The sequence below is a fragment of the Leptinotarsa decemlineata genome, unplaced genomic scaffold (genome assembly GCF_025532065.1).
Source record: "Leptinotarsa decemlineata unplaced genomic scaffold, Ldec_3_MD MMD2_tig00026328_RagTag_RagTag, whole genome shotgun sequence".
NCBI classification, from domain to species: Eukaryota; Metazoa; Arthropoda; class Insecta; order Coleoptera; family Chrysomelidae; genus Leptinotarsa; species Leptinotarsa decemlineata.
This window is the reverse complement of record NW_027412688.1, coordinates 25,474,842-25,498,312: the sequence shown is the minus strand read 5'-3', so window position 1 is coordinate 25,498,312 and position 23,471 is coordinate 25,474,842. Positions and strand designations below refer to the sequence as shown.

General features: G+C 36.4%; 1 protein-coding gene across 3 annotated transcripts in view; it reads left to right on the top strand.

Annotated features, from left to right (window-relative positions):
* twin (CCR4-NOT transcription complex subunit 6-like twin) overlaps nucleotides 1-23,471 on the top strand; it is a 337,401-nt gene that overhangs the window by 300,198 nt on the left and 13,732 nt on the right. For all 3 annotated transcript variants that reach the window (XM_074182188.1, XM_074182189.1, XM_074182190.1), the window contains 2 exons: nucleotides 11,232-11,300; nucleotides 17,473-17,785. In XM_074182188.1, the coding sequence (XP_074038289.1) occupies nucleotides 11,232-11,300; nucleotides 17,473-17,785 (382 nt within the window). The remainder of the gene's footprint in view (nucleotides 1-11,231; nucleotides 11,301-17,472; nucleotides 17,786-23,471) is intronic.

Here is a 23,471-nt window from a genome sequence, read left to right as displayed (position 1 = left end):
CATTGATACTTGATTTTCAAAGATCGATACATTTTTTCAGAAAATATGGGGCTTTAAAATACCAACAATATGTTCGACGGAAAATGCAAAAATGGATTTAATTTCACTCCAAAACGCAGATCTTCTAAAATATTAGGTGAAGTGCTGTAAACTTTTTTATGTGTTTCTACAAAAAATCCAAAGTTCTTGAATCGGGTAACCGAGAGAAGCCACTCAATTGCAACCTTCGTTCTATCCAGTGGCTTGGATAGAAGTGTTATTTAAATAATCTCGCACATTTTGCAAGTAATGCGAAGGGGTTCCATCCTGTTGTGAAATCAGTTCCTGTTCATTGTACGTGGACGTTCTCTATGATAGGTGTTAAAACTGGATCAACAACATTTTGTAGAAAATCCAAGTCCATATCGCCCTTTGAATTGTACAGAATTTTCAAGCTGACTCTTTATCTCATGAGAGGAGCCAATTTAGCGAACTTTGGCCACCAATTCGAAAAACATTTGTTTGAACCGCTTACCCTATGTCCACATTCATTGTTTTCGTAAAAAAATCACATATTTCTACTCTTTCCTGAACTGAATACGCCATACAATTGAAATGTTCAGCAATTTTAGTACCCATCAACCACAAGTAACAAGACTACCTAGCTATCTAGCAACTACCTTGCTTTAAGGTGAAACAGAAATTCCACAATTGTTTATCAACTCGAAAGGACCTGCATTTCAGCTAAAATTCACTTCACTAAACAGTCTGTGAAGTAAAATTAAATCGATGTTTGCATTCTTCGTCAAACGTATTGTTGGTAATTCAAAGCTCCAAAATTAAGTATCAAGGTATAGGAAATGAAAATTCCTTGTTGATGGAAAAATTTCTTGAAGAATTTAGAGGATGACACCCCCTACTCAAAGGGCTGAAGATTTTGCTATACTTGTTGCTTCTAAAGATGTGTACTTCAGAAAAAAATTAATGTGTTTTTGAAAGCTACCTACAAGGTATTTCCCACTCTGCGGTACGTTTTCGATGGGCCACCCGATATTTGCCCTTGACTAGGATGACTGTGTCTTTTGTATACACCCATGTTTTTTAGCAGCAATGGTTCAGAAGAGGTAGTATCTCGTCGATTGCAATTTTCCATAACAGTGGGTCCCTACTCTCCCCTTTTATTACCAAAACTGATTCTGCGTGAAGATATCCACTCAATAAAACAATAAAACAAATCAACTATGCCACGACATCGCACTACACAATTTCAGAGATAATTTTTTTGGTGCTGTGAAACTCTACAATTCATTGCCAGAGCAATTGAAGGGATACAATATCAGGAAACTCAAATACAAATATAAAAATTAAATCTGTGATACAGTTAGTGATGTCAGTTTCTGCAACAGGTCAATTTGATTTGCCAACTCTCTTCAGAGGATATCACAAATTAATATTTTATCTTTTTTTTCCTTTTCGTGGTACCATCACTGTTAATTTTTTTTTTTATTTCTGTATGTTTGCGTGCATAATAGAGTGGTGCTTGATGGTTGAGTTTGAGTAGCTTTGAGCTGGACTTCGCCAATGAGTACCACAGTCTCCTGTAACTTTTCTTCTCATGTATCGTTGTATCAGTAAAGCTGATTTATTATTATTATTATTATTATTATTATTATATTCCTGGCAACTGCTTTTTTACACAAAATGGATCTCTTCATACATTCTCTCAGTATAATGTTTGCATAAATAATTTTTCAACATGTTATCTAGTGAATCATTGTATTATTTTTGTGAAGTTGTTGTTGAGGTCAGTGATTTCAAACGTAGGTATCAAATGTATTCACAAAAGACTTTTTGAACTCTTGAACACTCATGTATAGTTGGTGATGATCTAATAAATAACTGGAAAATATCTTATTTGAGCGGTTACGTTCTCGTGCCAATACAGGGAGACCCATTAAATTCACCACATCAATTTACTACAAAAGTTATAGTTTTTAGAAAAGTCAACTTTAGTCAAGTTGGTATTAAGTAGTTTTAACAATATTACTTGGGACCATTGAATTTTGTTAACTTGAGAATATTGAAAAAGAAATTTTAAATGATATTATTAGTGGAGCGAGGGGCACATTGTTATAGGGGTAAGAAGTTACACGCCTTTTTTACCGGGATTTCAAACTCTTTAGTGGACATGATTTGACTCATTTGTTTGATGTCTATATTTTTTATTTTCTCAACATTTTCATCTTCGAAGGTTCATAATATATCTATCTTTAATTTGCAATATTGTTTTTTTTTTCTACTATGATATCCATTAATAGTGACTTCAATTTATATTAAAAAACGTGTCAGGGGGCAGGTCGTCACAATTTTTTGGGGTAAGTTGTTACATGTAACAACCACACATTGTATTATTTATTTTATTTATTTCATACACTATTCTACAGGATGAACACAATTACAGAATAGGGAGTAACAGTGGCATTTACAAATATGTACTTACATAATATAATTTGTGAATCTATATAAAAAAAAAAATAAAAACAGAACTGTCAGTTAGCTAAGAAATGTCTTTTGATTTGTATAATCTAGCAGTTAAATATATCTAGAACATGACTAGAATCAGAGGTATCGCACATTGTATAAATTGGAGAGTTTTTCATTATATTTGTACGCAGAGTGTTGAGATAAAATGTGACACTATTCCTAGATGACCGTCTTGGAACCCAAAAATTCAACATATGTAACAGTTGAGAGCAGGTGATGATATTGTTTATGACTTTGAATAAAAAAAGAAATGAATAATATTTACGCCTTACCTCGAGACTACAAAAATTGTGAGTTACAAGCAATTCATAATAGGGTATTCCTACAGTAGGGTACGTTCCTTCAAGTTTAAAAGACATATATTTTAGGAAGCGCCTCTGTAGGGCTTCTAGTTGATTTATATGAACTTGATAGTAGGGACTCCACACGACAGATGCATATTCCAGCCTAGATCGAACAAAAGTGAAATAAAGTAATTTCAATGTTGAAGCTTTTTCGAAGTCTTTTGTATTTTTAACTAAGAATCCATACATGTGATAAGCTGCTGTTAGAGTAGTCTCAATCGTTCGCAATCATTAGAACATATTATATTGTGATAGAGTTTCAAGTCATCTACGTATAAAAGGAAAATGACATCAATCTCAGCTCCGATATCATTAATGAACATATTGAATAGTAGGGGTCCTAGATTTGATCCTTATGGTACACCAGATGTGGCTATATATTCGATATTGAGGCCATTGAGTTAGACGTACTGCTTACGGTTGTGAAAATACGATTTGAAGAGGGTAATTATTTCATTGGATAACCCAAAAGTCGAAACCTTGTTGAGCAGGATACCTTGGTCAAGTCTGTCGAACGCTTTAGAAAAATCAGTGTAGATGACATCAGTCTGAGACTGACAATCAATACCCTCTGCAATACATTGAGTGATTTTTACAAGATTCGTGGTGGTTGAACGTCCTTTCATGAAACCATGTTGATTGGGGCTAATAATGTTGCTGACATGACAATAGATTGTCTTCTCAAGAAGCATATCAATCACTTTACAAAAGTTGCATATGGTAGAGATTGGTCTGTAATTTTGTATCTCACTTTTATCTCCTTTTTTGAAAATTGGGCAGACTTTCGACATTTTCCATATTGATGGTACAGTTGATGTTTTCAGGCATATTATACCTTGTATTGTTCGTCTTCATTTTAAAATGAAATAGTAATAGCGATACCAGGTCCATCTGGTATCCTACAAAATAAATTTTAAAATTTTTCACCTCCAAAAATGAGATCCTTTCTCAAGGCAGAAGTTAAAAACCAATTCATCTATATAGTAGTCGCAAATCCGCTGTGCGAACCGACACACCTGAAAAAGACTCATTAAAAAAAGAGTATGAAGAAAAACTGGCCAAGACAAAAAAAACGTGCGACAAAAGTAAAGGAAAAGGCAAAGAAAAGTCCTAGAAAATGAGCGAAGAAGGAAAAGATTAGGTGAAAAAAAAATGTTGGTTTCCGATTCAGATTCTGCTACTGATGAATGGTTTTGTTTAGTGTGTACCGAAAGTTACAGCACCTCTAAAAAAGAAGACTGGGTAGAATGTTTGGAATGCAAAATGTGGGCCCATGTCAAATGTGAAACGGGAAACGTTTGATCATTCATTTGCATTAATTGCAATTCTGATGAAGACTTATTTGATATTAGTATGTAATATTGTTACCTACCTCTATATAAATAACTATATATTTTTCTGTAAGTGCTTTAAAAATATAAGAATCCAAAGTACCTACCTATTTTAGTTTGCTAAAAGTTTATTAAAATAACTAATAAGTATAAATAATTTACAAGTTGTTATTTGCAGACGAAATTTATGTGTTTTTATATGAGATTTAAAAAAGGTTCCTGCCAAAGTTATGTTATTTTTCTACAAAAAAATCTTTAAAAATTACGATACAGATATTATAATTACTCATAAATGTTAGGAGACTATTCAAAGTGATCTCTTTTGTTCATAACGGAGGCAGTGCAGTGCAGGATTCTTCACTGAAGTTGTTTCCGGTCTTCAAGTATGCCTACTGACTATATGTGAAAAGTGTTCTTTCCTTATACGAGGAATTGGGCAAATTTTGAAAATGCGGTTGGTTATCTCGTTCACAGGCAGATGGGGCGATGACAAATCTGTTGTTTGTTGTCCGTTTCAGCCTAGTTCGAGGAATGATACTCTGAAGGAATTAGATTTTCAATTATCGGAAATCATCGACTTGCACACTGACGAGTTGCCAAATAGCCCGAAACCGGTCTGCAAGTGTTTCCAATAATTGAAAATATATTGCGGCAGTTGTATCGCCAACAGTATATACAGGAATAACTTTAGTGAAGACTCCTGCAATGACACATGTCGGATATAATTCAACGCCCTTGGTGGTATTAGCCAGGGGAATAGTTGTTTTCTGATAGGTGTCAGTCCATTAACCTACAGTGTAGGGAGTTGAGGCTGGCCTGAACGAATTGTTCCTTTAGGTGATTTGAATAATAAAAATGATTTATCATTGTTGATTTTATTTATTTCTCTACCGTAACATCGTCCCCCGAAGATGTAACAACTATCCCCATATTGGGGTATATTTTAATAGCTGAATGTACATACTAACGATAAAAGGTCTTATCTTTTAACGTGTGATTCCTAACACGGTTTATTTTTCATGATTGCGAATCATTTGAAGATGATCGAAACAGTTCAAAATACCAGATGCTGAGAAACTGCAGTATGATTCTGATAACTCTACTAAGTGGTGTGACATCAGCTTATTACTCTCAAATCGTTCAGAAAATCAATATCTCGTAGATCAGTATTTTTTTATAACATCAATGGCAAAAATTGCTGTCACTGATGAAATCATTGAGCTATGGATCATTTTTGACCGTAAAATGTTCGCTCCACTAGAGTCCTAAGGGTTGAATCTACAGGCTAGATTTTTTTAAGCGGGCTACTATTAGCATCCCGAAAACTTATGGTTACTTAACCTTTGGTTACGACTCGACGGCGGTGTCTGTCAAAGGGACCAAGATGCAGACAAGAATATGAAACATGTAACTTTTCTACAAGAGTCTTGTAGAATCATGTTTACCTTGAAATCGATTATCATATGAAGCTTTTTTAAAGTTGTTGTTACTAGTGAACCATTTACTTATGTGGGTGATAAAATTTTGAACTTTTGGCTAAGAACAATAATTATAATTGAATAAGACAGAGTAAGACAGAAGAAGTTTTCAACGTTTCAGATAATTTTTGTAGAAAGTGATCCTGAAACTACTACATCAATTAAACATTTTTTATGAACTGTCAGCAAGGCCGTAGCTAGGGGGGATTGATCCCCCCCCGAAAGTTCTATAAGCAACGGCCATCCAAAAATTATATTAAATACAACGTTTGGCTTGTCTGAACATCACAGGAGCATGAGAATAACACCAACCGCGGCAATGGAATTAATTACTAGTCTGTCTCCTCTGGACCTGTACGTTAAGGAGGTTGCATTAATGGTCATGTTACGATTACACACGGCTGATGTAAACCTCGAAGTAGGAATGTATCAATTGAGGCTGAGCGTCTGGCGAGAAGAGCTCACTGCGCAACCTCTGCTGCAGGCAACCAGTGATGCAATTGTACCCAGGTTTGTGTTTAATAAACCCTACAAAATACAAATGAAACAAACACAGAGTCAGATGCTACAAATGCAATACGCATATATATAGATGGCTCAAAAAGCAAAGAAGGCTCAGGATATGGAGTGTACTCCAGATCACTAAGCCTAAGAATTAAGTGGGGAATGGGAAAAATACCAGCGTGGTTCAAACAGAACTGGTTGGTATCTCAATTGCCACAAAAGATATAACCAGGAAAAGAATTTCTGGCAAAAAAACAATCTACACTGATAGCAGACAAGCCCTATTAGCCTAGAACAGACGTGTTACCTCAAGCCTAGTACTAGAGTGCCACCAAGATTTAGCCAAAGCCTCGGTAGATAATAACATTATCCTGGGGTGGATTAAAGGACACGACAGGAGTGAAGGTAATCGCCGACTCTTTAGCCAAGAAAGCGGCTGGACTAAGAATTTTAGGACCCAGTGGCACCTACGGCCTGATGACTTCGACAACTGTGGAACTAGCCAAATGTTATACCCACTCTCAATCCCTAAAGAGATGGGATGAAATCAAAGGATGTAATCTTGCCAGGATCACACTGGCCGACCCTGAGAAGCTGGCGTCGAAGAAATATCTAGCGATGACCAGGAAAAATCTACGCTTAACATTAGGATTTCTGACTGGCAACTGTCAAATATGAAAACACCTCCATAATATGGGGCTAGTGGACACACCTCTATGCAGGATGTGTAAACAGGAAGATGAAATGTCAAGCATGTCCTATGCGAGTGAGCATCAATGAGAGAGTGTGTGTTCGGCGAGTCTTGGCCTACACCTGCTGATATAAAGGATATGTCTCCTAGTGACCTGTCCAGTGTATGGCACGAAGGCTTTCTGCATAAACTAATCGCGTTCGACCTGCCTCGGGACCTGATCCGGTGGATTGGGTCTTTCCTGAATGACAGAACATTTCAGGTTAGAGTAGAGGACTCTCTGTCGGACAACAGAGAGCTCCTCGCTGGAGTGCCGCAGAGGGGCGTGTTCTCCCCTACGCTGTTCTGACTTTACATCAGTGGCCTCCCGAGGTCTGAGCGTGTAAATATATCTCTGTACGACGGCTCTCCTCTCATCTTCCATGGGTCGAGAGGTCGGTGTCGTCTACATGCAACGTGCATTGGACGACCTCGAGCGCTGGTACCTCGAATGGAAGATCCGAGTGAACCCGGACAAGACGATAACCATGGGAATATTGAAATCTTCTCCGGCCAGAAAAGTGACAATATCTGGACGGGAGATCGACTGGCAAGCGCGGGTAAAGTTACTCTGCCTTCTAGTAGACCGTAGGCTCACTTGGAACCCGCACATCACAACCATGAAGGCAAAGATCGATGGTCGGATCAAAATTCTGTACCCTCTGATCAACAGGCGTTCTAAATTAAACCTAAAGAACAAGATTACGATCTATAAAACGATGTTCAAGCCTTTCATCATGTATGCTTCAGGCGTTTGAGGACAAGCGGCTCCATCTAATATCTCCATTCTGGAGATATTGCAAAATAAGTTGATACGGATGATAGTGAATGCTCCGTGGTTTGTACGGAATGAAGCCATCCGCAGAGATTTGCAGCTGCCTTTCATTAATCAGTCCATTCAGCCGAGGAATCGGCAAGTCTTTGATTGCGCAGAGATAATCCTTTAGTTAAGGAAGCTATGGATTTTGCTGTAGACGACCCCTCCCGATATAGAAGGCCCAGACACTCTGTCGAGTGAGGCCCTCATGTCCTCCGTTAAAAGATGAACAATATCTTCATCTAAACACCCGAGCCAGGTAGGGGTCCACGTGAAGGGCAGTTCTGATGTCTGAGGACAGTCATGTCTCGACCCGTTTGTCTCTGACAAATATCAGTCGAAAAGGTAAGAGAGCCAGGTTCCAACCTGTTTTAAGCCATGATGACGCGAACAAGGGACCTGTCCACCTTCCTGGAAAGGATAGGATCTAGGAGGACAACTCTTTAGGAGGATGTACAATGGGTCGCATGTGGCCTAAGTGCTGTGGGCCTACACTCACCCTCTCCACTCTACAGCTACAGATACTATTAGAATTATAGAATCCGTTAGAAATTCTATCAAGTCCTTGGCAAAACGAACCAAGTGTTTGAAAGAGAATATTGAAAAAAACTTCCCCGAAACACAATGGAAAAACCTTACGGCAATGTGCGTACAAACTTTCAAAGATCTTGGCCACACAACCTATTTCCACATGTACCCCTGAGAGACTTTTTCTTCTCTGAAACGCCTCAAAACTCCACAAGCCAGGAACGACTAAACGGTTTGGCGTTAATGTCAATCCACCTTAGAATTGACATCGACACCGAGGAGGTAATTGATTTGTTTGCTGCAAAGAAAGCTAGAAAACTAAATTTGATTTTGTAAAAAGATGTTAATATTTCTGTAATAGTTTTCTAATAAATATGTATGATCATGAAAGACAATTTTCTTTCTTTTGTTATTTTTATATTTCATGTTTTTCTACTGCTCCGCCTAACCAAACCCCCCCCCCCGAAATTGTTTTCTGGCTACGGCCTTAACTGACATTTTTTTTCTCATTTTAATGATGTTTGTAGATTTTTAATATGGATTGAATGATTTTCATGTCGAATTCGTCTCCCGCTTAACCGTTTGTGGTGTAGAATTGAACTTGTTACAAACAACTATGTGTGAATCGTAAGGTTCCAGAATCCCACTCAATTGCTAATTGAGGACAGATATTTCGAAGATAAGTGATTATTACTGATTTTAATTTCTTCCTAGATTGTGAACATATTTTTCTTTGTATAATGACATATAATCTCCGTCCTGGATTTTATCAAACGATTCATCTATGGAGATTGATAATATTGGAAAAAAAATCGAATTTTAATGAAAGGTAGCTTCCAGCAGTATTTCTAGATTGTTAATTTCATTATATCGGAAACTTGTTGAATTCATACTGATAAATTGAGTGTGACTGGAATGTTACACCTCAATTTAATAACAACCACTTTGCGTTGAACACTTCTTTATAAATGTTATATAACCTTTCTTTGATGGCTTGGGGCAATGACTCTGAGAACTCGAAACCTTTTCGAAAGCTTCTAGAGAGCACTGTCTTCTCATTAAATCGGAGAAGTCTGAAATTATATTGCTTGGTAATAGACACCATTGCTACAAACTGGCGAGTCTATAAACGATTATGGATAAAGCCTCTACTAAAGGATTAAATTTTTCACTTCGAATGAATTATAAGTAATATCAAGTCCTTATAATGCGTAATCAACTGAATTTCTTGAAAAACTAATTGCTGGAAGATTTTCAATGAATATAAAAATGGATGTTTGTTGGTTGATTGGTTGGTTGGTAAGTGATAAACTTCTACATCGCTTAACCGATCGTGATGAAACTTGACATGTATAAGTAATTTTTCATAGAGAAGGTTTTTAGGCTATCAATTTTTCTGTAACTCGCCACTAGATGGCGCTGTAGAACAATTTTTTGAAAGCACTATTCTATAACGCTGCGCACGCCTAAGTTCGTTGATTCTGATTCTGATTCTGTCAAAACATTGGAACAGCAGCGATACAGCAACATAGTATTAGTCATTTATATAGTAAAGTTGAAAAGTTTGTTGTTCAAACATTGTCATCTCATATAGTATACCTACAGAGAATCTTTATATATGTCGATCGGTAGCCGGCCGGTTCGACGTGGGTACTTTGTTCACTCAGTCAATCGGCCGATGTGTGAGTCGATGGATCAAGCCCCAGACTGAACGCTCAATTTTTTCTTGCTATCGTCCAACCCGTATTAGGAATCAAACGTTAAAAGGTAAAACCTTGTTAGTCCTTAGCTCGCACAAGTTTCGACTTCCGAGGGTTGTCGTTCGTGGGGGTGCGATAGCTGGTTAACGGAAAAAACAAATTTTGAACAGTTTTTTTTTAATAGTTTAGAAAAGAACGACTCGGTGCATTATCGGTGTTAACAAAATAACCAATTGGAAAGAATAATTTTAAGAATAATTCAAAGAGCTAGGGATTCAGAAGTCGTTTGATTTGAATGATCTCCAACAGACTAACACAGTTTTAAAATAAGGATCGTCAAGTAGATGATGAAAGATAGTTATTGTTGAGTGAAGCCTTTTAAAATATTGATGAATATTTCTCTGCAGGTGTAAACACAAATGTAATTTGATTTATCTTCCTTACCGTTTTGTTTTACAGTATATGATGGAAGTGCCCGAAGAAGCCATTGTATGGCGAAACACGTGTTGCGTTTTTGTAAAACTGTTTAGTGAAAATCTCACAATAAAGTACATCTGTTTAAAATCTGTTTAAATTATGTTTTTCCGTTAATCAGCTGTCGCCCCCATACGAACGAAAACTCTCAGAAGTTGAGAAACTTGTGCTAGCTAAGGACTAACGAGGTCTTACCTTTTAACGTGTGATTCCTAATACGGTTGCAGAATCATCCCAGCTTCAACCAAATAAATTCTCTGGAGTAAAATATCTGGTCGAGGCGGGAATCGAACCCACGGCCTTCCGATCGTGGGTCGGGCGCACTACCACCGTGGCCAATTAGATACATTTCAGTAACACGTTAATTAATTCTTTGAAACACTTTTTTGGGGAGGAGTCAATGTTATTTGCCTTTTTTCTGTTTTTTTTTTTAACCTTTCACAATCTGAAAAATGAACAAAACTAAAACTGTAGAGAATTCTGCTATATTCATAAAATAAATTTTCTCTGCAAGTAATGAATGTAAAAATGAAATTCATACACCTAACCTTCTTTAGATAGTTTACTTTTTAGAAAGTAATCACTTTCCGTTCCCCAAACCCAAAAGAATCACTGGTGAAAAACGCCTGAATTGGTCACGGATATAGTTTTTTTGACAAACGTCAAGAAATAAAATCTTTATTGCTATCTGCATAATGATCTCAAACAACGATAGACAGACATGCTTTTGGACTGCTGTAAGGGCTACATCTGCCCACCCATAATATGCGTAATTTGACGTTATTTTTCTTTTTATTTTCAGTGACCACCCCAAATCCACCTGCAAGACCTTGGATTCCCCTAGCGAGGCCTAATACGTCTTCGCCAGCATGTAAGTAACGACTAACGGATGTTTCACAATAACTTTGCGCTTTTATTTGCAGTAATTAAAATTGAAAAATAATGTGATAAAGTGCAGTGTGATACACTGAGGGAAAAGTATTTTGATGAAAAAAATTGCAGTTTTGATTATTCAGCTAACGTATGAAAAGACAGTGTTTTTATAACATACAAAATATTTCCATGAAAACTTCAGGTGCATTGGAATCAGATGTTTATTCCCTTTCTTGCAGTAGATTTGTATTGTACATCGGTTTATTGAATCATCTCTTTCTCTAAGAAGATTTGACCATTATCCAAAAATCCACGACCTTCGAACCCGAAAACTAGTGACACTGAAAACCTCAGCCGCGAAAGCCTCAACAATTTTGTCATTCTGTCTATCATATAGTATCAAGGAATGTTATCAATCTGTTGTTCCTTGGAATCGACTTATCTCCATTTTTGTATCCGCCCCTCGATAAATCAATCCGAAGTTTGCTGATCTCCCTGTAGCCATGAGTGGACAACTTTGGTCGTGATATATCGGTAAGTAGGTCTATTTGTCTATTCACTGCAACCACAAGGATTCCTACATTATTTGGTGAGTGATCTTTCAGGCCAAACGCTGGAAACCTGATTCGTTTCGCAGCGAGCAGGTACATAGTATGTGTACTGCTAGTAGGCCTCAATTTTCTTGTGACGTCTTGCGTGATGTCTATCCACTCTAAGGAGTACAGACCATGGTACATTTTCCCCAACCTAGTGAAGACCTAATCGGTGGTCAGTTTGCGACAGCACACAAATATGTGATTTGGAAATAGCTATCAACTGTAGCCATAAAAGCATAATGAAGATATTCCAGTTAATTGATCGATAGTTGAGTCATCAAATGTTGAAGGTGTAAGATTCTCAGTAGTAGTCTTTTCATATGAGGACATATGAAATATGACATATGCTATATATGGCATTACATTAGGTTCAACCATGCGGCTTTTGCTTATGCTTTAGGCGTTTGTTAGTCTGGTGCGGGGAGTTTGTTTCTGCTTTTACTGATCAAGCATTCCAGGATCAAATGTTGAAGAACTGAAAAGCTCTTGCTCTTGATTCGATGCGATGTCATAGAGATGAAGTTTTAAGATCGTTTAGTCGAGATCTATTTCCTCTGTAGTGTTAGGGTCGAATTTTTAGTTATGTCACAGTCCATGAAGGGTCCCACAATTCACCAGTAAAGCGATGTCCATTACGGTAGAATCCCGCATAACTGACAAGGCGCTCGGTATCTCGAATTTTTCGTTAGTGATACCAAGTATGCTAAGACCGTCATTTAGGAAGACACTTTCCTCAGTCACTAGGGGTTTGGCGTTGTTTCCAAAAATTCCTGAACCGCACTGCACCTACTCAAGTTAGTTGTTGATTCAGGGGACCATTCTAGTAGAGTTGCCCGTGCGTTCCAGTTGTCTCCATTGATGGTAAGATGAAAGACTTTCGTTTTCTTCAACCACGCTATCAAGGTCACCATTTCATTAAGTCGAAGCCCTAAAGCTGCTGGATTCCATCCAGAAAAGAGCCACCGGCCTGATTGGAGACTCGAACATCACTTGCAACCTTGATAGTCTGGAACATCGAAGGAAGGTTGGAGATTTGTCTCTCTTTTATAGACACTTTTACGGAAAGTGTTCAAGTGACTTGGCACATCTGATTCCACCAAGAGCGGTATATATCAGAAATGCGCGACAAACTGTGGCTGCTCATCGTTTTGAGGAAACCTCAAACTTTACTGTTTCAGAACTCTTTTATTTGGAGAACTGCGTTTATGTTGAACAAACCTCCTGAAAACATTTTTCCAAATGGATTTAATCTCCAGCAATTCAAATCCAATGTGAATCGACCAGTGTGAAGGTGGCCATGTGTTTTCATCCATGTGTTTGGTGAAAGAGAGGCGAGCGCGCTATTCCGCCATAGGTCGTTTCACCGAAATTATTCACATGGCTATAGTCTATTTCAAAAGAGTGTAGAGTAATAAAATCTCATTAAGTATTCAAAAGCGCTACAGGGTGATCCGTCAATAAATTCTGTCACTTCCCTAGTCCGCATTGCAAAATTATGTCGTTTCATAAAGAGCAGGTAGGTATCACCCTGTTTTAAGGGATTTGTCCATTGTTATCGACGGATAAATACTGAGCCAGAGACGCGCTAGTGGGATAATTGCCAAAAGAATATGCATTCATAAAAATTATATTAAAGGAAATAAAAATTTAATACAGCAGAACAGTGTTATTAAAAAAAAAAATATAAAATGTAACAATAAAATATATACGAACCGAAATCGGGAAATACTCACAAACACACACGAACGAACTTTACGTATTGAAACACTTGTGGGGACTTTAAATCAATTTATTCACAAAAACGACAAGAACTTTACTGGATACGTTATTACAATTTGACACTTGAACAATACTAAAACTGTGAACTTCCCTTAACGTTTAACAACACTCTATTTATACCCTAATTGAATGTTCTAGAGATTACTAGGTACAATTTTCGAGAACCTTCCGAGAAAATAATTATTCAGACTACCCTTAATTCTAAACCCTAACCTAAGCAAAAGTGTCACTGTCACTGATACACTGGTCTCTGTCCAGATTGCTTATCCCGCTACAGTATATTTACAATTCAATTAAATTATTCTACATCAGTATAGTCTTCATCCGAAGAACTGTCATCATCCCCTGGTGTTATAATTATAGGGTCAACCACCTGATCGACCAAGTTGTCCAGTTCCCACATTTTATCTTCCTCTTTTAAAACATGCTGGATTGCTTTTTGCCAGTTTTCTGATGTGATTTCCATAATGGCTTGATCAAACAATACCTTGACATCTTTCATTTTAAATGTGGTATTGTGCCTTGCAACATATCCTTTAACTTGTGCCCATATAAGTTCTATAGGATTTAATTCGCAATGATATGGCGGTAGGCGCAGCACAGTTACTTTATACTTTTCTGCTACATCTTCTACGGCATATTTCATGAAGCGAGATTTATGTTGTTTTACTATGGCTAGTAGTTCCTTCTTTACTGAATTCGTCTCAAACTGAATACCTTTATTTGACAGCCAGTTAATAATTTCTTGCTTTCTCCAAGCTGAAGTTGGTACCTTCTCTAAGCGCCTTGAATGGTAGCTTGCATTATCCATAACCACGACCGAATCAGCTGAAAGAAATTTTAACATTTCCCCGAAGTAGTCTTCGAAGACATCCGAATTCATGTCCTCATGATAATCTCCCGTCCGGCACGACTCAAAGCTTAACAAACCTTCTTTTAAAAATCCGTCTTCGCTTCCAATGTGAGCAATTATAAGCCTCTTCCCTTTTCCCGAAGGCACTTTAATACCCGTCGAAAGGCCTTCTATGAAAGCTTGGCGAGAACTTGTTATATTTTTATCTTGCCACATTTTTTTGACTATATAACCTTCGTTTATCCACGTCTCATCAAGATAAAAAATTTTCTTTTGCTCTCTGCGGTACTGCTTTATAGTTGTCAAATATTTTCGTCTCCAGCAAACAATTTCATCACTTTCCAGTAATAGTGCCTTTCGATTGTGCTTTTCCCAGGCAAAATTCATACTTTTTAAAGTTTTCCATAAAAGTTTTCTGGATATCAAAGGAATATCGTTATCTTGGCTTATCTCGATAAATATTTTTTCAAGAGTGGGTATTTCCTTTTTAAAATAAAACGAATGAACTTTTCTTCGAATGTCACATTTGGTGTCTTCATCTAAGATTTTTATTGGTCTTCCTGATTTTCTCTTGCATGGACTTACCTGGCCTGATATCTTTCTTTCTCGCAATAATTTAAAAATCGTGGACTGTCCAATTCCAGTCATTCGGGCACATCGCTCAACACTTTCTTGCACAGACAAACTAGGGTGATCGTGTTTCATGCAATCATATACATTTAAAATTATAACTTTTTCGCAAACAGATAGCGGATAATTTTTTACACTTCTTTTCTTTGGAGTAAATGTCCCCATTTTATAACTTTTTCACTATTTCTATATCACAATATCACTGTACGTTTAATTGGTGTAGTAACAATTACTATTATAACTCGAATGTTTAAGACACCATTACAATATATTTAAACCCTTTTTCTTAATTACCTGGGTTTAATAAGTATTGCATGATTGGTGGGCAGGGTCAAAAAGGGATTATTATAATGACATGGCACCTCGGAACTAAGTGTTAACCCTTTTTTGAGAAATCATGCTCAAGTATATGAACCCAAATTGCATATTAAATAAGTTTACAAGAACCACTAAAATTAATCTTAATCTTTTTTTAAGAAATTTTACTTACCTAAATACATGTAGGTACTTAGTTTTAGACCAAATTACTTCCCAAAAATGGCCTTTTATTATTATCTATGTCTGTAATTTTTAATTTACTTTAATTATTAAGTTTAATAATCCTAAGATTTGCCTACGCCCATGGACGACAACGAAATTCAGGCAAATTTTATGACACTTCATGATTTATTACTCTACACTCTTTTGAAATAGACTATAGCCATGGAAATTTTTACATTGATAGACTCATTGCTGGAAACGAACTGATGTGATTGGAAATCCTTTTTTTATGAAATGAACCGCAATTTATTGAAATTGTACAAACAACTGATAATAATAGAAGCAGAAAAATAATTCCAAAGGGAAATTCGTTGCTAGGAATATTTTTTCGGTCAATTAATTAAATACATCCCAGACTACCCTTAACTCAATTTTCATTAGAAAAAATCATAACTCCTTGCAGAAACACATTGCTGGGAATTTTTTTTTCATGAAACCATCGAATTTGGCATGCTTATTAACCCTAGAAGGGTCGCTGATTTGGTCTCGTGAAAGAACACCCCCAACTACCCTTAATTCACTTTTCATTAAAAAGAAAATCATAAGTCCTTGCAAAAACACATTGCTGGGAGTATTTATTCATGAAACCATCGAATTTAGCAAGCTTGTTAACCCCAGAAGGGTCGCTGATTTTGTCTCACGAAAATACACCCCCTTCTACCCTAAATTCAATTTTCATCAGTTGAAATCGTAACTCCTTGCAGAAACACATTGCTGGGAGTATTTATTCATGAAACCATCGAATTTAGCAAGAAGAAACACATTGCTGGACTGCCAGGTGTGTATTTTCGTGAGACAAAATCAGTGACCCCTCTGGGGTTAATAAGCATGCCAAATTCGATGGTTTCTTGAAAAAATATTCCCAGCAATGTGTTTCAGCAAGGAGTTATGATTTTTTCTAATGAAAATTGAATTGAGGGTAGACGGGGTGTATTTTCGTGAGACAAAATCAGCGACCCTTCTGGGGTTAATGAGCATGCCAAACTGGATGGTTTCATGGAAAATTTTCCCAGCAATGTGTTTCTGCAAGGAGTTATGATTTTTGAATGAAAATTGAATTAAGGGTAGAAGGGGTGTATTTCCGTGAGACAAAATAAGCGACCCTTCTGGGATTAACAAGCTCGCTGAATTCGATGGTTTCATGAAAAAAAATTCCCAGCAATGTGTTTCTGCAAGGAGTTATGATTTTTTCTAATGGAAATTGAATTAATGGTAGTCGGGGGTGTATTTAATTTATTGACAGAAAAAATATTCCTAGCAACGAATTTCCTTTTGGAATTATTTTTCTGCTTCTATTATTATCAGTTGTTTGTACAATTTCAATAAAATGCGGTTCATTTCATAAAAAAAAAAGATTTTCATCATCATTTGAATCATTTCCAATCACATCAGTTCGTTTCCAGCAATGAGTCTATCAATGTAAAAATTTCCATGGCTAGCCATGTGAATAATTGCGGTGAAACGACCTATGGCGGAATAGCGCGCTCGCCTCTCTTTCACCAAACACATGGATGAAAACACATGGCTACCTTCGCACTGGTTGTGAATCGATACTTTCGCACAGGTACCGCTCTTAGAGCGTCTTAAGGATTTTCCTGTAGTGCTTGTGTTTTGTCAGGAAACAAACTACGTAGGGATTATAATGGATAATAAGGATCCCGTCTTTTGCAGTCTTGCAAATTCTTTTTACTATTTTCCCTTATAGATGTATTTTGCAACGTATATTTCTGTAATAAGTATTCTCAATAACGCTTTCTTCCATTTTTTTAAAGGTGTCTTTACTGTGATGTGTTACAACGTTCTTTGTGATAAATATGCCACGCGGCAAATGTACAGTTACTGCCCCAGCTGGGCACTGAATTGGGACTATAGGAAAAAGGGCATCCTCGAAGAGATCAAACATTATGGCGCTGATATTATCAATCTGCAAGAGGTTGAAATGGAACAATTCTACAATTACTTTTTGCCAGAACTGAAGATGGATGGTTACCACGGCATATATTCGCCAAAATCTAGAGCAAAACACATGGTGGAGAGCGAGAGGAAATACGTCGATGGCTGTGCTATTTTTTACAGAATGTCTAAGTGAGTATTTTTTTTGGGATCTCTAATATTTACTTATTCATGTTTGGAATGTTGGAGGTTAATAAATTATCTAACATTCTATACTAACAACTATAATTAACACATGAACTCACACCTGATATATTAAAGGTAATTAGAATCATTGCACATATGCATTGATATACTTATTGGATTATCATGATAATATTGTCCAGTCATTTTAGGCCGATTTAGGCCTGTATTTTGGAAAGTTGACATACCCAGATGTAAATTTGTATAAATTGTATGTATTTTGGCATCATAAAAGTATTCTCAAAATTCACATATGACGACGGCCGCAATTTCAAAGTAAAAAAGTAAAAAAAACCGACTTTTTGCACGTTTTTTGCCTCTCGTTTCCGATGGGTTTTATGCTAATTGGGTTTATTATCAATATTGTAGAGAATTAAATTCTCTACAACTTTTGTTTCAAACATTTTTTCATACGTTAAATTGTTTTTGAGATAGAGGGCAACGCGATCAACTGGTTGTCCCGATCGAAATCAGCTCATTTGAAGTTTATAAATTATTACTTAATAAATAATTATAAATAATTTTCATTTTTTATCAACAAATACATCAACACTAGACAGGCCAAAGATGATGCGGATGTTCTCATTATTGAGACAGCTGTTAAAGAATCTAAACGTCAAAGAACAGCAATTATAGTCGGTGAAGATATTGATTTACTTGTGATTTTAATTGGGTGGGCGTACACACACACACACAAGAAATTTTCTTTAAAAAAGTTGGCAAAGCAAATGTGATAATGGAAATATACTTCTCTAAGAGTTTCGACAAATATTCAAGTTCTGAAAAACACATTTTGTTCCTTCACGCTCTAAATGACTGTGATACAACTTCTGCGCTCTTTAAAAAAGGAAAAAAAACGTCTTTAAGAACATTCGAGAAACTATCTAATTTGGATGAACTTGCCGCAGCATTTGAAGAAGAAAACTGCCCGGTTCAAAGATTATTTGATATTGGATTACAAACTTTATTAGCTGTTTATAATGCTCCAAAGTCTGTAGACACTGTCAATCATCTTCGTTATGCACAATATGTCAAGCTAACAAAGCTCAATAAACCTGTGCAGTTATCAAATATCCCACCAACAAGTGGAGCAGCTCACCAACATTTTAATCGTGTTTATTACCAAGTTCTAACTTTGTTAGGACATGATTTGAAACCCCAGGAATGGGGTTGGACAATGCGTAACGGATTGCTAGAACCTATCATTTTACCACCTGCTCCAGATGAGTTACTCAATACGATATTCTGTATAAATTATTACTTAATAAATAATTATAAATAATTTTCATTTTTTATCAACAAATACATCAACACTAAACAGGCCAGAGATGATGCGGATGTTCTCATTATTGAGACAGCTGTTAAAGAATCTAAACGTCAAAGAACAGCAATTATAGTCGGTGAAGATATTGATTTACTTGTGATTTTAATTGGGCGTACACTATCTCTTGAACAAGAAATTTTCTTTAAAAAAGTTGGCAAAGCAAATGTGAAAATGGAAATATACTCCTCTAAGAGTTTCGACAAATATTCAAGTTCTAAAAAACACATTTTGTTCCTTCACGCTTTAAGCGGCTGTGATACGACTTCTGCGCTCTTTAAAAAAGGAAAAAAACGTTTTTAAGAACATTCGAGAAACAATCTAATTTGGATGAACTTGCCGCAGCATTTGAAGAAGAAAACTGCCCGGTTCAAAGATTATTTAATATTGGATTACAAACTTTATTAGCTGTTTATAATGCTCCAAAGTCTGTAGACACTGTCAATCATCTTCGTTATGCACAATATGTCAAGCTAACAAAGCTCAATAAACCTGTGCAGTTATCAAATATCCCACCAACAAGTGGAGCAGCTCACCAACATTTTAATCGTGTTTATTACCAAGTTCTAACTTTGTTAGGACATGATTTGAAACCCCAGGAATGGGGTTGGACAATGCGTAACGGATTGCTAGAACCTATCATTTTACCACCTGCTCCAGATGAGTTACTCAATACGATATTCTGTATAAATTATTACTTAATAAATAATTATAAATAATTTTCATTTTTTATTAACAAATACATCAACACTAAACAGGCCAGAGATGATGCGGATGTTCTCATTATTGAGACAGCTATTAAAGAATCTAAACGTCAAAGAACAGCAATTATAGTCGGTGAAGATATTGATTTACTTGTGATTTTAATTGGGCGTACACTATCTCTTGAACAAGAAATTTTCTTTAAAAAAGTTGGCAAAGCAAATGTGAAAACGGAAATATACTCCTCTAAGAGTTTCGACAAATATTCAAGTTCTAAAAAACACATTTTGTTCCTTCACGCTTTAAGCGGCTGTGATACGACTTCTGCGCTCTTTAAAAAAGGGAAAAAAAACGTTTTTAAGAACATTCGAGAAACAATCTTATTTGGATGAACTTGCCGCAGCATTTGAAGAAGAAAACTGTCTGGTTCAAAGATTATTTGATAGTGGATTGCAAACTTTATTAGCTGTTTATAATGCTCCAAAGTCTGTAGATACTATCTATCATCTTTGTTATGCACAATATATCAAGCTAACAAAGCTCAATAAACTGTGCAGTTATCAAATATTCCACCAACAAGTAGAGCAGCTCACCAACATTTTAATCGTGTTTATTACCAAGTTCAAACTTAGTTAGGACATGATCTGGAACCCCAGGAATAGGGTTGGATAATGCGTAACAGATTGCTAGAACCTATCATAACCATTTTACCACCTGCTCCAGATGAGTTACTCAATACGATATTCTGTAACTGCAAAAGTGGTTGTGGTTCAAGATGTGGACGCAGGAAAGTGGGGTTGCAATGCTCTTTAGCTTGTGGCCAGTGTAATGGGCACCATATGAGAACGATGTTAACGAAGATAGGTCCTTTGATCCAGAAATCCTTGGAAAGGAATCTGGTGAAGATGACAATGAAGATGATAACACCCTTGAATTTTTACAGCTGCGAGAAGACGACGACGATAAAGAAAAAGAAAATTGAAATTAAAACTCATTATTCTTTTAATTATTTTATCTGTTTTTTTTAATTTAGACATTCTTAAATGTAAATGTAAAAATATTATTTAAAATTTTATTTCTTTTCTATTCATTTTTATTTGTTGAAGAATAATTACTATAGATTAGATTTAAATTATAATGTAATATATATTTTTTCCTCTACAAATTTATAACTACACGGGTAGGTGAGTGTTATTAAATAAATTGATACTTGTTTGAAAATAAATAATTAATGAAAAAATATTTAAATATAATGTATTTGTAATTAAAAAATGAAAATTATTTATAATTATTTATCAAGTAGTGATTTCGATCGGGACAACCAGTTGATTTCAAATAATATTTAATCTGCGCTCGCGCTGCCCTCTATCTCAAAAACGATTCAACATATGAAACAATGTTTGAAACAAAAGTTGTAGAGAATTTAATTCTCTACAATATTGATGAATACAATTAACATAAAACCCATTGGAAACGAAATATTGGCAAAAAACATGCAAAAAGTCGTTTTTTTTTTATTTTGACCTCCAATTTTTGAGTTTCGGCTGTCGAATCATATGGAAATTTTGAGAATACTTTTGTGATGCCAAAATACAAAGTTTATACAAATTTACAGCTGGGTATGTCCACTTTCCTAGGCAAACCCCCTAAAATGACTGGACTAATAATTCGTTTTGAGTGAGAAGAAATTTCAGATGGTACTTGTACTTGTTTGATATTCTAAGAGTGAAAGTAAGTAAAAACTCAGGAGAATCGATTTCACCTCCCACAGTTTTTAAAGGAACCATGATGACATTCATATTTCTATGAGGATTTAACATTTCCAGTTTCACAATGTACTATTTATTGTTGTACCCATAATAATCCTCATGTGAGCTTAGTTTTATTCTCAGAAAAAAATACAAGAATTGATCAAATTCTAGATGCACATTCAAGAATTGGTCTTACAACCACTGTAATGATTGATTAAATTGTGTTTTTTTCATGAATCCTAGTATTTTCAAAAAGCTACCAGTAACAGAATTCATAACAGCAAGGGGTAGAAAGTAATGTATTCAAAGAAAATCTGTGAAAATGTTTTTTATTTATTACCTTAAATAAAACGAATCCAGATATTAAAGTACCTTTCGCTTCCAAAAATTGTTTCATGGCAGGAGAAACTATTTATTTTCGTTTTTAGTTTTTACGTCTAATTCGTAGAATGTTTATACATAAATTTCAAAAACGTTACTGGACTTCAGGTTAGGTTATGTTAGGTCAGGTCCAAAGTGAGTGGGGTCTATTCGACCCCCCACAGCAACCCGTAAAGGTTTAATGTGGCTCAAACCAATTCACACTCGACTAAATAAAACCTGCTTCTTAACGAAGCCAATTAGTTTGTATAGTGAGTAGTCTTTCAGGTCAGATGGTAAAAGTACGGCTCAGCGAAACTCTGAAAACCTTATTTTGTCCCCAGCGGGGCAGGCACAGATCATTTTTCAAACAGAGGCGACACACACTGTCTTCCGACAGTCCGAATCTCTGCATATGATGATTCAAATGACAGTGACCTGTGAGAAGGCCTGATAGATATCATAGTTCATCCCTACTATAGTCCAACAACTGTTTGGTATCAAGCTTCGAAGGGTGAATAAACACCTTGTAGTGAGCCAATCCTGGCAGATTATGCCAGCAGTCCATAGATCTTCCTGCCATCCAGGTGTCCAATCTTTGTTTGACAAAGCCTAAAGCTATGCCAATGACAGGTTCTGGTCCGATGAAGCTGCTTGCAGCACCCTTCTTTGCAAGGAAGTCAGCAGCCTCATTGCCTTCCAGACCAGAGACAATCTGTATCTGTAGAGTAGTAAGCCCACAGTACTTAGGCCACATGTGACCCATTGTACATCCTCCCGAGGAGTTGTCCTCCTAGGTCATCGTCCATCCTGTCCTTTCCAGGAAGGTGGACAGGTCACTGAGAGACATCTCATTTATATGTTTCTATTAATTTGAGCCTATCCTGCGTTCTATCGCACAGTGTGTTTACAAATTTGCCGGTCTGCAAGATAACTATGTCATCTACGTATGCAATTGTGTAGAATCCGTTTTTGTTAAGGTGATTAATCAGGGTATCCAGAACTATGTTCCAGAGAAGGGGTGATAAGACCCCTCCCTGTGGACATCCCCTCATGACTACTAGAGAGCATCTTGAGTGTCCATTCTCCTACTACCAGGGGTACATTCCTGAAGTGTAGTTGCTGGGTAATTGTTGGAAAGATTGTTTTATCAAACGCTCCCTCGATATCTATGAATATACCCAGGGTGGATTCTTTATTGTCCAATGATCTCTAGATTCTGCCAACCACATGGTGAAGGGCAGAATCAGTAGACCTTCCATGCTGATTTGGATGAAGTGGGTTGTGAACTAGTACTTCATCTCTTATGTACCGCTCACATAGCCTCTCAATGGTTTTTAAGAAAAACGATGTGAGACTAATTGGTCGGAATCCTTTTGGTAAGGTGTAGTCCATACTACCTGGTTTGGATATAAATACTACTCTTACTTCTCTCCACATACTGGGAATATACCTCAGAGCTAGAGAAGCTCTGAATATTCCAACCAGGTGCGGCATAAGA